Source organism: Platichthys flesus, chromosome 19 (assembly GCF_949316205.1).
Source record: "Platichthys flesus chromosome 19, fPlaFle2.1, whole genome shotgun sequence".
Taxonomy (NCBI): domain Eukaryota; kingdom Metazoa; phylum Chordata; class Actinopteri; order Pleuronectiformes; family Pleuronectidae; genus Platichthys; species Platichthys flesus.
Genome location: NC_084963.1, coordinates 4,499,417 through 4,517,197, shown reverse-complemented (window position 1 = coordinate 4,517,197; position 17,781 = coordinate 4,499,417). Strand labels below are relative to the sequence as shown.

The window sequence follows — 17,781 nt, the reverse complement described above, 5'->3', positions numbered from 1 at the left end:
AGAGTTGTGTGTTTTTGTTTTACTCCCTCTGGTTATATTAGGTAGATTTTCCTGCTTATGTGCAGAAAGTTTCACTGCTGTGACACTTTATACCCATAATGTGCTCGATGGTGCAGGACTCGCTGATTTCAGCATCTTAAAAACAGCCGACTTTATATTTGTCTTAATTGCCTGATTTGTCCATAAATATCAATTTAGTACACAATCCTATCTCTTAGCTTTTGTGTCATGTTCCCTCACATGATGGATTCCTCACTCTGAAAGAAATACCCTCACCTGCAGTTTCCCCGCTGATGCATTTCTGAATTCCAGTCGTCCATATGGTTGATGTTCCTCAGGGCTGTGAACGCAACGCTCTTGCTATAAATCACGAAGCTCATTTGTAACCCAGGAGAACGCTTTTCTTTATTTTCTCTGCAAACACGTTCCTAATGAACTATTCAGTTTGTGACAGTGTGCTGACAGGGGGGAATTTGGCTGTTTCATCTTTTGAGAGGTGGAGACAGAAAGGGAACGACTAAAATTAAACCTGTGTGCGTTTGTTTTACGACGGAGCTTTAGTGTAGTAGGGATTTCCTGAAATGTGGAATATCAGTCTAATAATTACCTTGTGGACAAAGTTGTTATTTCAGAGGTCAAACCGCCATATTTGTCATTACACAATGTGTTTTTTGTGCCATCTGACCGACCAGTGTACCTGTGTGATTTTCACATTATGAGTGAAAAAAGACCAAAGAAAGAACGAGGAAGAGTTTGTACAGTATGAGCATTTATTTAAAAGAGGGACGCCTTATATCTTCACACACACACACACACACACACACACACACACATATACACACAAGCACCCTGGCCCGCCTAGTGTTTTTCCCTTCTGGCTTTCCAATTTAAATGCAAATGTTCCCAAATCGGACTCCACAAAGACGCAGAGGCAAAAAATCATTTGACGCAGCCATGAATTATATATTTTAATTAAGCAGCCAAAAAGAATCACGCCTATTCAGCCCTTTCCCCTCCAATAAGAAATGAATAAATAAATATGGAAGATGGGGAGAGGAAGGGAATAAATGGGAGGGTCCAGGGAGGGAGGGAAGGATGGATGGATAAAGGGAGGAGGGTTTTGTATTGAGTTTGTGTGATTGCAGCACTAACCGCCTGTGGGCTGTCATTATGTCAGCGATCTGAGGCTGTCACATATCAAAACTGTATTGTGTGCTGATAGACGGACTAAATACCCCCACAGTTTCACACACACACACACACACACACACACACACACACACACACACACACACACACACACACAGGCGCACACCATTTGGGTTTTGATGGGCGAACCAGCACTTAGAAAAATGAAGAGCAGAGATGGGGATTGTGATGCTCTGACAAGGGATGCAATTTTAATTTCACCCCCTGTCAATCTCCTCAATATCTGCTCGGATGACAAACATATGAACTGCCAATCACTCAAACATGCAAATAGACAAACACACACACACACAAAAGCGTGCACACACACACAGACACAAACTTTCATTGACTCTTTCAAAGTCACAGGTTCAAAGAGGAGCCCATCCTTTCATATATGTAACGCAAAAAGCTCATTATTCTCTTATTCACACTGCTCTGCAGTAAAGCGGTCGTGGATCCAGTTTGGATTATGGTCCCAGTCACAGATACGTATGTTGCAGGGAGTTTCTTCAGGGATGTTATTTTAGCTCGTGTTCACATGTGAAAGTCTGGATCTTGGTCTCAACCAAGGTTCTTGTCATTGTTACGATATTTACATTTGATCCAGATTTTGTCATCACCTACGTGTGTTTTGATTGGTTGGTGGACTTGCGTGCATCTGTCATGGATTGTTGGCTAATGTAGAAATTAATTTAATATCTTTTAATATAGTACATAGAAAATAAGTGTGATTTCCATTTGAACAGAGAAAATGGAGCGCTGATATTTAACAAAACATAGTCGATCCAAACAATCTGTGAGCGGGGAGTTGAGGCTCACAGCTGGAATGAACTGCTTGATTCACATTCAAGGTTATTGGTGTGTTTGTGTAGAGTTAGTAGTTAACTGATGTATTAAAATTGTTCCAGACTTTGGTCTGAAGCACCTTTCACAAAACTGAAAAGTTAGAAGCTCCAAACCAAACCAGGGGAATTCGGCCTCTTTCTGATTTCCAAATGAAAAGAAGCAGCTCCCGCACACATTTTGTTGCTTTGACAAGAAAGAAAATAAACCCTCTTTTGTGAATAAATAATTCAGGTGTGGAAGTTATTTCTTTTCTTTCTTTTTTTGTCAACAAAATGAGTTTTGTAGTTGAAGTAAACCTTGAACCTCACCATCAAAAAAAAAGCTGTTTGAGTGTAAAAGCTTTTTTCTTAGCAAACACCATTAGTTTGGCCGTTCATGAAAACATTCCCCCGTGTGTTTCATGTCTTTGACTGGTTTATTGCCTTTTGACGTCTCAGTCCGACTGTAAAAGCTTTTGCATGTTCTCGAACGTCACTCGGCAGCGCTCGCAGCTATGTCTCTTTTATTTCCCCGAGATGCTCGAACGTGGTGTAGTGGTGTTTATGTCCGGCTTCAACAAAGAGAGACAGAGCGGGTGAACGGCACGGTGCGAAGGATGGAATGTGATAGATACAGCGTGAAGTGGGAGCGAGACGGGAAAGGAAGATGAGTGGAAAAGAGAGTCAAGAGCATGAGTAAGAGGATGAAGAAGAAAAACAGCAAAAGCTAAACAAAGAGCAAGATGTAATGGGAGATGACAGTTGTTTGTAACAGCTGGAGTCCTGCATTAAAAGAACAAGGAAATTCACTTTCCCTTCTTTGCCTCTGTTTGGAGTGCTCACTCTGTTCTCCGCACACATCGTACCCACTCAGCGGCGAGCAGACCCTCAGACAACCCCGGTCTGCAGGAGAGGCGGCCTCCTCTCCTCTACGAGCAGAGGAGAAGGTGAAGAGAGGAGAGGGAGGACATGTTTTAATGGATGACGGGGGGAGGATCTGGGTTCAGGCCCCCTCGTTGGCCGACATCTATCCTGCTCGTGCCCTTGAACCGGACGGTGGATTCATGCAAGCTTTAGTGGTGTAGTTCCGTTGACCTCTGACCTCATATCTTATCTGTCTTAGGCAAAACGGATGCAGAAATTCAAAAGTGAGATTTGCATGATTGCATTATTTGTTGAAGAACAGCAGTGTGGAGTCGTGCCTGTGAGTTTGACTCTCCTATAGCCCGAGATGAAAAGTTAAGATCCCAAGTTTATAGCAATCTCCTGTTTGCTTTGTATAAGACGACTTCTACTATTGCATTCCAACTATCTAACAAACAGATAACTGTTATTAGGTTTATTATAAATATATAAATATATATATATATATTGTAGAATTATTTATATAACCATAAGAATAAATTATCTAGTAGCTTGCAGATGTGAGCCTGGTATCTTTTCTAACTCTGGGCAAGGAACTTTCGAGATACGGTCTTTAAATAAAATACATGGATTGGTTTTAATTGGATCATTTGTCAAATAAATTTGAACAAAGGAATAAATGTTTTAACCGCAAGAAGATAAAGAAAAGAATGATGAATCAAAAAGTAAGAGAGGAGAGAACTTTTCTGCGCCTCCATCAAACTTCACCTTTTACAAATATGATAAACTTGAAGGTCAAAACTTTTAATTATCAAGTTTTTCAATGGCAACAATGAGAAGTGTTTTTTTCCTCGAAGTCTTGTTGTTTTCCATGAAAGCTGTGTGTTTGTTTGTGGTGTGCTATACCTTTAAGAGCTGCTGGCCATGGCCCATCCCAGAGAGGATGGACACATTAGGCTGATGAACAGAAATAGAGAGAGAGAGAGAGAGAGACAGAGACAGAGTGGGGGGTGTTTTACAGTCAAAGGGATAACAACAGTGGGAGAAAAGGAAATCCCTTCTTAAAATAAGCGAGTTGATGAGTCAGAGGGAAACGGATAGAGAGAAAAAGCCACTTCAGGGACTACAATAGTGAAAGGAGAGAGAGAGAGAGAGAGACACTGGGAGATTTAGGAGAGAGAGGGAGGACAGGAAGCAGCTCTCTCTCCATCTCTTCCATGGTGTTGTAGGTGTCTTATGGGTCTGTCCGTCAGCCAGTCGGGACAACAGGGGGACGCTCACTCTCGGTGCACGCGCTCACGCTGATGACTTTGCTGTGTGTGTGTCTACAGATGGCAAACCTTGTGACATCGCTGTGCTGTGTAGTTCTGGCCGCGGTGGTGGTAGCCTACGCTCAGAGACGCAGTCAGCTTGGTGAGTATGCACTTTATCTTCATTACACTGCCCCCCCCCCTCCCCCCCCCCCTCCCCCTCCCTCCCCACTGCCTCTGCTTCCCAACCTGATTTTATTTTGTCTGCTCGGACCCAAATGGGCCTGTTTGACTTTAATGTATTCTGCTGTGCTCTTCTCTTCCTCTTCCCTGTTCTCCTCGGAGCTCCACTCGAGCACATTATTACAACTTTCCCGTCCTCTTGGATGCACTGCTTCAGTACTGGTGCTCCACTTTTTTTCCAACTCCTCTCAACTATTTTACTCGACTTAAATCTCTTTAATCAGCTTCCTCTCTGCTGTTATTGAATGTTTTCTGCTGCTATGAGATATCTTGTTTTATATATGGCCACAAAGATGTTATCCCACTTGGGACTGCAGAGCTTATTACTACCTCTGCCAAGCAGGTTGTGTTTTCATCTGCGTTTGTTTGTTAGTTTGCAGGATTGCACAAAGGCTTGAAACATGAAACATGGTGGAGGGATGCATTGTGGGTCAGGGAAGAGTCAGTTCAATTGTGCTGCTGATCCATACATTAAAATTATTCACTTCATTTAAACAGTGCGAGAGAGTGTTTCTCCACATCTTGAGACAATTCAGACATATTTAGGGGGGTTTATATCGATTATTTGGATATTTAAATTAAAAATAAATCATAATAACAGCAATTAAAATGCGATTTCATTGGGGTGTAGGGTTTTGTCAGCTACTATATGGTAAGAAACCTGTAACTACCACCAATGTGAAGCTGAGAAACCTAAAGTGGCCGTAACTGTAAAGCTTGTTTTCCTTTAGGGGGGTATGGTCCTGGCTTTCTTGCTGTGATTTTGGTGAATTCATGTTTCTGTGTGTGTGTGTGTGTGTGTGTGTGTGTGTGTGTGTGTGTGTGTGTGTGTGTGTGTGTGTGTGTGTGTGTGTGTGTGTGTGTGTGTGTGTGTGTGTGTGTGTGTGTGTGTGTGTGTGTGTGTGTGTGTGTGTGTGTGTGTGTGAGAGAGAGACACTTAAGTCCCTGTTTATTAGTATTATGAGAGTTAAAGAAGCAGAAGTCGAAAGCAACATGTACCTGTGATAAAGCGTAGGTGGAATCCACTTCATTCACAAACACAGCAACAATAGCCGATATGCTCGTCATCCCTCCCCCCCCGGTGCTCGGTGCTAATATTTTGCCCCACATTGCCAAGGCTACCCCCATCGCAAATAAGGGTTTAACAAAGAAGCCAGTCATGTCAACTGATGATCATGAGCATGTTTCAAATGATTTGTGAGCTGAGGTTTCTCGAGGGAGAAAAGAGAAGCTGAAAAGAGCCACAGAGTGCAGCTCTTCTGCGAGTTCACAGAGGATGCATGGCCATAAATTAGACTGTGTCTGTGTGTGTGTGTGTTTGTGTGTCTGTGTGTAGAACAGGGGAGACAATTTGTCACTTGACTTTTAGTGAAGAGTGGCCTTGGCTTATAAGCCAATGAGGTCGGGCTGTTAAAGTCAGCTCACCCAAAGAAAGAGTCTAAGGAAGTCAATAAGTCTCGAGTGACGCAGATCACTGTGTCACGAGGGTCACACACAAACACACACACACACACACACACGTACACACACAAACAAGCGCACACATGCATGCACCAACTGGGCAGAAATGGCTTAGGAAATGGGAATGTTGTCTTTGGAGATTAGGTGAAATGCAGCGTGGAAGTGAAGTGAAAGAGGGAGATTGAAAGAAAAACAGAAAATGGAACAAAGAGTGGAAGGATTTGTGAAAATGGAGAGATGATGGGAGGAGAATGGAAACAGACAGGAAAACAAATTGAAAATGAAACTCCGGAGGAATAACAATTGATGTTTGTTATAATGAGACGGAGACGGTGAGCGCTGTGCCTCCAACTGTTCTATATGTGTTGAAAGTAAAACAACTTAATTTTCCTTTTTGGAATTCAAGTGAAAGACGACTCCAGTGACTGAATGTAGGACTTTATGCATTATTAATAAAATGCAGCTGCGTTGTGCTCATCAGTCTTTGGTCATTTTATATTTTTGTGGCGTTTTGAAAAAAGGAGAAAGAATGTAGGAGAGAGAGCGAGTGAAGCAAAGAGAGAGAAAAAGGGTGAAAAGGCAGCGCTTCAGGGAATTAGAGATGTGGAGAGAGGGAAGAATGAATAACATGAACAGAAGAAAGAGAGCTGACAGTTCTGTCTCTCAGAAGAAGTGTGTCTGTCTGTCTGCCTCTGTGTGCTTGTGTGTGTGAGAGAGAGAGAGGTGGAGTGCGTGAGTGCACTGTAGTGGATCTGTCACTGCTTATCACTCCCTTTTGTTTTTCATGCTTCACAGAATCAGCTACACACACACACACACACACACGACATGAACGCACGTACTTACAAATATTGTCTAACACATCTGTAAAGCCATCACAAGACAAATGCATAAACACACAACGGTTCGAGTATTTCCAGATGTGCTTTTGCCCCGTGTGTCATATGCACAACACAGATGCGCAAATAAACACACTCACTCAGTGACACACACACACAAACACATCTGTCTGTCTTGGAAAGTGCCTTATTTCTCTGACAAATTGCAAGCCGGTTTGATTGACAGGAATCCCTGGGGTACGCCCCACTTGGCAGAGAGTAACACACACACACACACACATTGACACACAGACACACACACAGTGACTAATGCCTGTGCACACATATATCGAGTACAAAGGGATTTGAAGGGGAAGTAGCTCTCTTGTTCTGGGTCTGACTCAATTTGTACAAAGGCACTGAAGTCACACACTGTATGTGTATGTGTGTGTGTCTGTGTGTGTGTGCGTCTTTGCGTGTGTGTATTGGAAATCCATCCGGGACTTCATAACTAATGGCAATAGTGTGTTGCTGAACAAAGATAATCAGAAACACTGGTAGTAAACACATACAGAGGCTGAGTCAGTCGGTTAGAAACGTGCTCCACGTCGATGTTGTCTGGATGATGGAGAGACAGGAAGTGAAGGAGAGGCCGACAGAGGAGAGAGAGAGAGCCTGAAAGACAGGAGGATGGTGGAAGACAAGACTGAAGAGCAGCAAAAATGGCTAGAAAACGGCTTAAGATGGGACACACAAATAACCAAAATAATTGGTTAGATATTAAAATCAACATGATGCCTTATATCTGCATTTACATGTTTTTATATGTTAATGCAAAGATGTTGCATAACAGGCAATATGTCATTTATAACATATTCCCACCTATAATGTAAATTTAAGACTTTTGCCCCCAAATAACAAAAAACTATCTTTCTGATTCTGAGCAAAGTTAAGTGAGTGTACCATTTCCAACCAGCTTTTTGTTAAGTGTGTTGGAGAAAAAAAACTTGAATGGAAACCAAAGCAAAGGAAACAACAATTCCTCCTGGAAACATCCATCGAACCCACAAAGGGAAGCAGAAAATAATTGAAAGCTAACCCGCAGAGAGAAAAGAGAGTGAGACTCAGAGATCACGCCAATCAAGCTTCTTTGAATTTGATTTTTTTTGACTGCCGGTGAAAAATAGATGATGAGATAGTTAGAAAGGGGAGAGCAGGGGGGGTAAGAGATGGTGTGGGTGGAGAAGATGGGAAGATATAGAACAGATGACAGATGAAGAGAGGATGTGGGCGACGTGGAGTCAGAGAGGGGGAATCCTAGCAGTCAGGTGATCAGACCTGTTTCAACCTTCACACAGACATCCGTTAGAAAATGTAAAAATATTGCTTCAACCTCAGAATAAACCAATAACGAAGGGAGCACCAGTCGCCATGAATCTCCTTGAATATTTACGGCTGTATTAGAGTCTGTGTTAACAACTGTTTCCCCTGCTGTCCTCAAGCAAGACGCTGAATGTCAACTAGGAGCAGACATGCTGTTCGGCTCCACTGCAGCTGACCTCTGACCCCCCCTGTGGTCCACAAGGAGGAGAAGCCAGGTTTTCAAGGATTAATAACTTTATTTTATTCAGAAGAAAGAACAGTGGAATTCACTGCCAGCAGAACAAGTTCACTGGAGCTACATGAAAGTATCACTACCCTGTATGCATATGCAGTTTCTGAACTTCATGATCGCTCTGTAGAAATAGGACGAGCAAATAATAGCTAAAAAGGACAAATATATATCTATAGAACCACGTTCTCTTGCCGCGGGTTTGTGTGGCTTCATGTCTTATTGATTCCCTTCTCTGATCATTTCTTGCTTCGCTTTTCTTAAATTGAAGTGGACGACAATAATCCGACTATTGACCTTATTCTGAATAAGAAAGTATTTCCATTTTGATGTTGCTAATGGAATATTCTATTCATATTCCCATTTCCACAGCACAGAGCATGTCGTCTTATTGTGACTCATATCAACACGTTGTTTATTCTGGAATCCAGGGCATGTGTCATCATGATTTGCCATATGTTGATATCACAAACTTCTTGTTGTGTTAAATCAGGTAAATATCAGAATATTAGTGTCTAATGATTCTTTGCATGGCTCAACATGCTGATAACAGAGATCCACCTCCTTATGGACCAGTTCTGACTGTCCCCTTGCAGATCTGTTCATTTTGCACATTCATTCTGGGTTTTCCACTCATGTAGTTATGATGATGTCCAACAATTACACTCGCTGCCAATTGCAAAACTGTCAAAATAGGCCGGCAAGCAATGGCTGATGATTTGGTAATGATTCAATATACCTGTTTACGGTCCAGCTTCACACACATGACGTAAAAAAATGAATTTTCAAATGAAACTCAACACATTACTCTTGGTTGCTGTGGATGCCTCCATTTTTCCCACTTTGTTTTATTTCCTCAATGATACCATCACTCACATTACATACACTGAATCCTCTCGTGCGTGGACAACCTGAAGATCGATCGTTTGCGTGGCGAAAATTTCCCGTATTTTCTCTCGCCGTTTGTCTCAATCTCTTTTTCTGTTCTGTTTATTTATTTTTTTTTACCCTTCTCCTTCTGCATCTTTCGCTGTATCTTACTTAAATCCGGAGATGCGCCAGAACGTCCTGCAATGCCGTTAATGGGGGTGCCAAAGTAAATACTGAGAACGAGCACGGCAGGAATATAAATGAGCAAAGTCCTAGACGCTCAATAGAAAGAGAAGCCGAGCAAAATAAATTAACATTAAATACAGGATAAAGAAAATATGGTGCAAGAGAGACAGATTCTGAGTTTATGTGAGTCTTGTGTGTGTGTGATAGTGAGTGTGTGAATGTGGTGACATCATGCTGTTCGCTGAGAGAGCATGTTATTTATTAGAGTCCATATCCTGATTGAGAGACTAGCGTACATTTATTCCCTCCATCTCTCCCTCTCCTTCCATCTGTCTCCCCTATGGCTCTCTCCATCAATCCATCCCTCACTATCCCCATCATCCGCACTTGTTGCCCTGACATATAAAAAGATTATTACAGTCAACCTTCTTTCCTTTTTCTCATCTCCTAATTCTTTCTATCACTTCCTCTCACGGGACGTTTCTTCCCTCCACATCCTCTCCCGTCCCTCAATCCATCACCCCAAATGGTCGACAGAGGATTTATCGGCCATGACATCACCCGCTGCTGACGCTGCACCGCCATCACTAAATGTTTTTTTGTGTTTCCTCTCTGCCCCTCGCGGAGCTTCTTTACCTCACATTGATTCCATCTAATTACTGTGGACAGAGCAGGGAGAGCGGAAGAGAGCCGGAGATCAGGAAACAGAGCAGCAGAGGAGAGTAAGTGGTTAACTCCTACACTAATTCCGGGGTATTACGGCTGTCAGAGCTGTATTTATGGGAGGATTCTGCACGTGCTGCATGGACTCTCTCGACATGTCTGCTCCTGAACCCCCGGGATTCAACACAGCCGTGTTTATCCACACCCTTGTTCAATGGTCAAATGAAAGTAATCCATGTGATGACAGCGTGCACATGGGTGGATGTAATTAGCATTAATAGCTTAGAACCCCCTCCCTTCTGCCCCAAACAAAAATCATATGGAAAATACACAGTGTTATGTAATACAGGTAATTATTTCTCTATGCGCTAATTAAACCCATTCTTTAAATGAGTATTTTATTTAGTCTAGATTGTAGACTTAATGTTAGCGTTGTATATCAATAGGGAAACTAGTGTAATTGCAGATACTATCCAGACTGTGATTATTCGGCTTTTCAATTACTGGTGCGGTTCTTGTTTGGAAAGCATCAGTTTGTCCTGTGGTGAAGCCGGTTGCAGATTTTCTCTCTGAAACTGACCTGCAGTAATTGAGCCATGACAAGTAAAGACCATCAGCTTGATGGAACTCTAATCAGGACACAGCACCGCGAAGAGGAGAACTGTCATTGCCGTTGTCGTGAATGATTTGTTGTCGGGATCATCAACGTCACTCTCGTTGATTAGTCCCAGTTGAGGCTGCAACAGAGCACTGGTTGCCTGTTTAATCAAAGTTGTATTCAAATTGAACATCCCAGGTGTCCAAATTCTACCAAATTTAACACAGCACTTCCCGGGGCCCTTAACAATACACATACCAAGTGTGAAGCCCATAAGATGAACGAGCCACAGACAGAGAAACATTTGACCATTTTGATTTTCATAATAAGATTCATACATGGTCACATACAGTATATATACAAGGCCCAGAAGTCCGTGGAGTAATACAAGTTATGCAGGATAAAGAAAAATCATTGGGCTTTGATGACAACACAATGAAACATGCTGGACTGTCAAGTTCAGTGATGTATTTTGAACCATGACAGCAAAACTCAAAAGCTCTGATGACTTGAAGAACAAAACAAAAAAATGGGCTGTTTGTCATTTGTTAGCAAGGACACACAAGTGCAAAAAGACAAATCCAGACAACTAAATATGATCCATTATTCATGGGATTCAACCAAACTCTGATGTGCCATCAGAGAAAACAGACAGCTGCTGTAAATAATTAAATAAACACAAACATTGATGTCTGTGTGTAGTGTGTCTGTTTGCCTGTATGTGCTGGCAGGGAACCTTGTTTGCGCTCATTATCCTGAGTAGCACTCAGTGTAATCAGTGTTTCCTGTTCGGTATTAAATTCAAGCTGGAGCTCAACCAATTGATTGACTGACTGGATTGGCAGGTGGATTACAGTCTGACTGACTGACTGGATGATTGGCAGGGAGGCGGGGTGAGGTAATCCCATTCAGGCGTTGCTTTCAAATGCAGAAAATAAACACAACGTGTGAATGATGCCATTAAGAGAGAGCAGAAACAAAGAGACAATGACCCAAATAATTGCATTTTTAAAGTTACAGCACAATTCAATAGGATTGCATCCCTACTGAAGGACAGGCAGACAGGAATCAAGCTGTCCAGCTGAGTGCCTGTCTGATTGCAGAATCTGAGAAGATACAGCAGCAGATAGAGTTGATAATTGACACTGATACATAGGTTGTGTTGTTGCCTCTTGATTGGCTGGCCAGATTATGGCCCTGGGAGTTTAAGAGAAGAGTGGTCGTGGGTATTTAGGAAAGGGTTAAATAATATGTTTATATATACTTGTGGGGGGTGGGGGGGGTGGGGGGGGGTTGGAGAATAGATCGCCTCATAGTTTTGAAGTATTGCCTTCCAGCTCAGCTCTGTCTCGACGAGGATTGTCCAGTACAACTTCTAGACTATGAAACATAGTGTAACCGATGGGATTGTTCTACAAGACAGGATTCAGTCTTCTGTTGGTCCTTTTTCAAAAGGCATAGCAAATATTTGTAGAATCCATTGTTGTTTCGTCGTGAAAGTCCTGTAACTGGTCCAGTATAGACACAGGGTTCCCGACTGTCCGATAAAATCTGTCTGGTAATGGACCATTTCCAACCAATCACGGCCCTATATGCTAAGATATGGAATCTCGGAATCTCACTGTCTGAGCCGTGTGTGTTTGCTTAATGTCTGCGTGTTGGCGAGTGTGTGTTTGTGTGTCTGTGTGTTGTCCAACTCCTTTAACTCATTAATCTTTAAGTAGGGATTCCCAGTAAAGCTTTGATCAAGTCTCTCTCTCTCTCTCTCTCTCTCTCTCTCTCTCTCTCTCTCTCTCTCTCTCTCTCTCATTTCGGTTCCATTTCTCCCACTAATCTTTTAAATAAGCGTGGAGGCGGGATTATAGTGTCACATCTTGACATGTGCCCCCTGATAACATACAGAACGTGATAGACAGTAACTGTGTCCGTCTCATCACTGTGTTTTCTTCTGCCTGACCCTGGTGTATTGACAGATGGTCCAGATGATGCCGGGATAATTCCAAGGGTTTGTTTACTGGGGACACTGTGAATTTAGTAGAAGGGAAAACAGGAGCTGGGAGACAAAGGCAGTGAAGACCTTGCTGGTGGAAATTAATCGTTTTCTCGTTGAAACAAAAGACTTAGAAAATTAGGTTTCATTGGAAAGGACTAATAAAGCTACAGTTCTGAAAATGTGACTCTAGCCCCTGACTTCTCAGCGTGACAGCGAGCAAAACATAATCCAAACCATTTTATAACTCATCAACACATCGAAGGCCGAGGCAGTCCTGATCCTTTACAAATCTGCCCTCTCTCATTTCACCTGAGTTCTTCCTCAGACATGACCTTCCAAAACTGAAAAGGAACATTATGAGAGATGTCCACAGGAACACAATTGGGCAGAGTTTTCTTCGCCTCCCTCTCTCCACGGCTGTCAGTTATCTCCTCACTCCTCCTCTCCCTTCCTACCTAAGAATCCTTTCCATTAACGACATCCAACAGAAAGATACGGGCTTCCTTGAAATATGACATTCAAAAAACGCAGTGTGGAAGTCGCAGAGTTCCTTTTTTCTGTCGTTTTCTTCTTCTCTCTCTCTCTCTCTCTCTCTCTCTATCTCTCTCTCTCTCTCTCTCTCTCTCTCTCTGCCTGTGCTCCTCTCTTTCAAAGGCATTCCTCAGATAAAAAAAAAGCGGATGGAGGACAAGGAGGACGCGCAGGTGCAACTGTTATTGAGCAGCGTTATCCTGCATCAGTCAGTGTATACGCTTATTTTGTCTTGAGCAGTTAATCAAAAGAAGGAACTACATCCGAGCCCTGGTTTGTGTGTGTGTGTGTGTGTGAGTGTGTGTGCCTGCCTAATGTGAGTCATTTACTTTAGTGTATTCTAATGAGGCTTACAGCAGGTCACAGCCAGCCAGTGTTTAATGACAAATAAATGATGCCGCGACGGCTTCAGGGTCAGACAGCATTTAGCATTTTGGAGCTAAAGCAATACGTTTAGCCAGAGAGTATTTTACTCACCTACGAACATTTAAGTGGACACATATGCAGCTTTTTACACACGGAGGTGTACACACTGCGTTGGATGGAGATGTGTAATGAATATTATTGTAACGTGGGAATGATGCTCCACCATAATTCACCAGGCATGTTTGCACACATTAAACGTGTGTGTGTGTGAGGGGGATGAGATTGTCAACCACATCACGTGACACCCAACACTCAGGTGTTTCTTTCTCTGTGTGTGCGAGCGCAGATGTGTCGGGCAGATTTGCCGAACATGGTTGTGCGTCCGGATGAGTACACACTCTGCTATGTGTGTGGATATATGTATGTGTGTGGTTCAGTGACTTTTTACATGTGGCTGTTGTAATGCTCTGATTAACTTTCCACCCTCGGCCCCCCGTCGTGCGGCTAATTGAGTGTGTGTGGGCGTCTGTGTGGAGGCAAATCCTAACACGGGCGAACACAAGTACAAGTAAAGTCCAGGTTAATATTTGAGGAGATTAAAATGTTCTAGTTATTAAAAGTTCAATGTGTAACAATCAGGTGAAAGGGATCTATTAACAGAAATTTAATTAAAAATAATCCCAGTGATACTTTCAGTAGAGTATAATAACCTGAATTGTATGAATTCTTATGAAGTGGTGTTTCTTAACCTTTGTGATTGTGGTTCATGGGTGTTTCAATGTATTTCTAATTACAATACAAATAGAAAAACCTCAGCGCCGTTGCTTATTTGTATATTCAGGTCACTCATGAATACAGATAAGGAAACATTTTTGGATGGTTTATTTATACTTGATTTATTGTGTTGCTCTCTTGCCTTCACAGGGCAGTGAATCTTATATTTGAAGTTATAGCTGACTGTTTTAAATCGAATGTTGCTGCTCATGAGATGTCTTTGTTCTTTTGCTGTGTTTAAAAAAAGAAGTATCGCTGTGTTCTTTACGCATCTGGTTGTTTGACAATTGTCCCCGGTGTGAGACAGAGACAGAGAGATAGATGTGTTTAAATGATTCAGAAGGTTCAGAATAGCGTGTGATTCTTTTTTTAGACAATCCTGGTGTTCATAAGAGGGAAAAAGGCAATTTTGGACACAAAAGAGCCTCCTGCGTTTTCAAAGAAAATCAACTTAACAAATTAATTGATTCCAGTTATTCAAAATAGCATTTAATTTGTAAATGAACACAATGGGGCCGCCCGTATTGATTCGGGTGACCATTTGCAGGATAGATTTTCTGTTTCCTAAAGACGTTCTGTTTATTCTATCCCATTAAATCTCAAGTTGTGCCGTTAAAATCACTGCTCCCCCAATAGTTCCCCCAATTCCTCCTGATAGACTGTTCAATAAGTTAATGTTGCCAGGAAGCTAATGTAATTCCAGCCAGCGTGAGCTAGAGTTCTGGCTAATGTGGCTTCGCAATAAAACTTTCTTCCAAGACGTTGGAAGTGAATCACCAGAGGCTTAAAAGGGGTCTCGGACCCTCCAGTGGTGCAACACGTCTAAATATAAACGTTTAATTTGATCTATCGTGAACGGGGAAGTCTTCAGTGTGACGCATTGTGGGAGGGAAGTAGGATAGCGATAGCGGGGAAAGATCACTATTTATCACATTGAAATTCGGTTTAATTTAGTTTAGCTCAACTTAATTGCCATTCCTCTCGACTTATGTCATTCCGCCTCTAATCAAGTGCAAGAAGAAACGGAGAGAAGCTTTCTGAGTGCAGTGAGGCAGAGAAGAGCGGAATGAAAAAGACAGAAACCCGAGAAAAGATAGACGAAACAATGGAGCCCAATACCAGCAGGAGTAACTGTTGCATATGGGATTTATTAATCCCATGCACATCCTGCGTATACCTATTAGGGTTTTGGGTGCGTGGAATTTAAATGTTGCATTTAATACAAACTATGAAAAGGCCCCAAAAAATAAACTGGTCTGAAATAGATTGGAATACAAACTGCGTGTGATTGGAAAATGAAAAATGGAGCAGATAACAGTGCATAGGGGAAATAAAGCCTCGGGAAACTCATTTGACATATTAAAAAAGCAATATTGAGATGAAGGACATTGTCGTTTAACCTCTCGGAGTTTTGCACTGTGTGAGTTTAAAGCCAACACACTCCAGCTTTTCTGCCTCCCACAGCAACAAGACCAGACAACTGACCTTTTTAAAGTAAGACACATGACTTCAAGTTAGGTGATTAAACCAAAACTGATCACTTCTTGGGCTATAGAAGCATCCTGCATTTGCAGAAATACATAAGACACCTAAAACCCAAGCAATTTCTCCTACAGTTTTTTAGCTTTGATCCTTTTTGAAAGTATTTCTTTGCAGTGGGATGAAAACGAAGGTTTGTCTTTCGCTGTCAGTTGGCGTTTGTGTCTCTTTGTGTTTCTTTTGTAAAACTTTTTTTGAAAACACAGCGTCTCTGTGTACGGCAGCTCCTTGAGCCAGTACATGGGTAGCGAAGAAAGAACCAACATTGACAGGACTTCAGAAAAACATTAGGACGTCTGTGCGAGAGCTGTTTGTCCTTGTAGAGGAGAGGCAACAAAAGAGAGCCAGGCAGAGGGAGGAAGTCTGTACTTATTTGTGTGCGCGTCCATCTTCAACAGTGTGTGTGTTAGTCTTTTTTTCCCGTTTCTTCTGTGTGTGCATGCGTTTGTGTATTTATCGCCTGTGTCTTTGTCCAAGGACAGTTCTCTCCCCTTTAGCCGAGGTGGGAATTCCTGGTGAGAAATTGGATTCACACAGAAGAAAAAAGTATCCGCTCTCCAAACCCTCAATCCTCGGCACAATAGTCTCTGTGCAGCTCTTTCAGATTGAAATTCTCAAAGCTCTCTTGTCCATCACGCTCACAGACACCTGACTGTAGCTCTGATAAGCTGAAAGGAAAAACAATGTGTGCTGGTGACATCCAACACTTTGTTCACATGTAAGAAAATATGCACCTACTCTATATGAAACCACACCAACGCCTACACAATTACACACACGTTTCCCTGCTCCCTTGCTGCACCAGCTTGTGTTGTACCGTGTTTGTTAATGTGAGATCTCTGGAGGTCTAACCCAGCAGTAGAACCAGAAAATCTAATGGGTATGACTGAGCACAAATTCATATAAGATAATTGTGTGTTGATTGTTTGTGTGTTTGTCTTTAGTATGTTTCCAAAAGTTTAATATTTTTCTTTATTCCACTTTCTTTGAGATTGCGTATTTTTGAAAATTGCTGGTAATGATTTCTGGATCTTCGGAAAATACAAATCTTTATCTCATATTTTAGGGACTGAGGAGCTTTGATGGATTTATGCTCTGAACACTCAAGTTAATTACTTTGTTTCATCCTCTTTGATTTCTCATCGCCTACAGCGAAGCGCTAACAGCTTTTAATGTGCTTCAGTTTCAGGGTTTTCATCGCAAACAAACAAACAAACAAAAACCTTCTCCTCTGCAGGCGGCTCTGCACTGAAATACAGGAAATCCATTCAGCACAAGTGCTTTGCAACTTCAGCCACGTGATGGGACTTTGGACATAAAAGTGTCTGCTGAGTTTTCAGTGCTCCTTGTAGCTCTTGTGGGCGGCATGATGGCCTAATGGTTTCGGAGATTGTTCCATTATTAATAGATAACAGGCTGGCTCTGTACAATAACCACATGCCCTTAAGCAAGACACTGAAGCCCAGCTTGCTCCATCACTGTCAGACCTGCAGACCCAGCCAGTGCCTTGGGACAGCGCATCGCATAATCCAGCAGGACTAACCGGTCATTATGCAGTGTAATGTGCTGTCATAGTCTGGGTTGCCTGCCATGGCACCGTGATGAGGTATCTCATTTAGACGCCAGAAACTGGGTAATAACATCTGCAGGATAAAGTGCCGGGGGAGGTTAGTGTCGAGGCAGGGGAGTGTGAACCTGCTCTACACTGACTGCTGTGCAATTACAACAATACTGGAAGAATAACTTGAATCGCAATAAATGAAAATATTATTGTTAACAATTATAATAATGACTCTGAAAAGAAATAGTCAAAACGAAACAGAAAAAAATCCAACCCAAAGTTTATTGATTTCTTTCTTGGTCCATGTCCCAGTTTTGTTGGAATCTGATTTGTGCGTTTTCCTCCTGAACAACCTACCAACCGACAGAGGTGAACACATCACCCCCCCTTTGTAGAGGTAATTACTTTGGTAGGTGTCACAGTGAAGGTCAGGCTGG

The 17,781-nt window shown here is 42.2% G+C and overlaps 1 protein-coding gene across 1 annotated transcript in view; it reads left to right on the top strand.

Moving 5' to 3' along the window:
• cntfr (ciliary neurotrophic factor receptor) overlaps nucleotides 1–17,781 on the top strand; it is a 199,634-nt gene that overhangs the window by 77,400 nt on the left and 104,453 nt on the right. Inside the window, exon 3 of the mRNA XM_062413558.1 lies at nucleotides 4,211–4,292. Coding sequence (XP_062269542.1) covers nucleotides 4,211–4,292 — 82 coding nt within the window. The remainder of the gene's footprint in view (nucleotides 1–4,210; nucleotides 4,293–17,781) is intronic.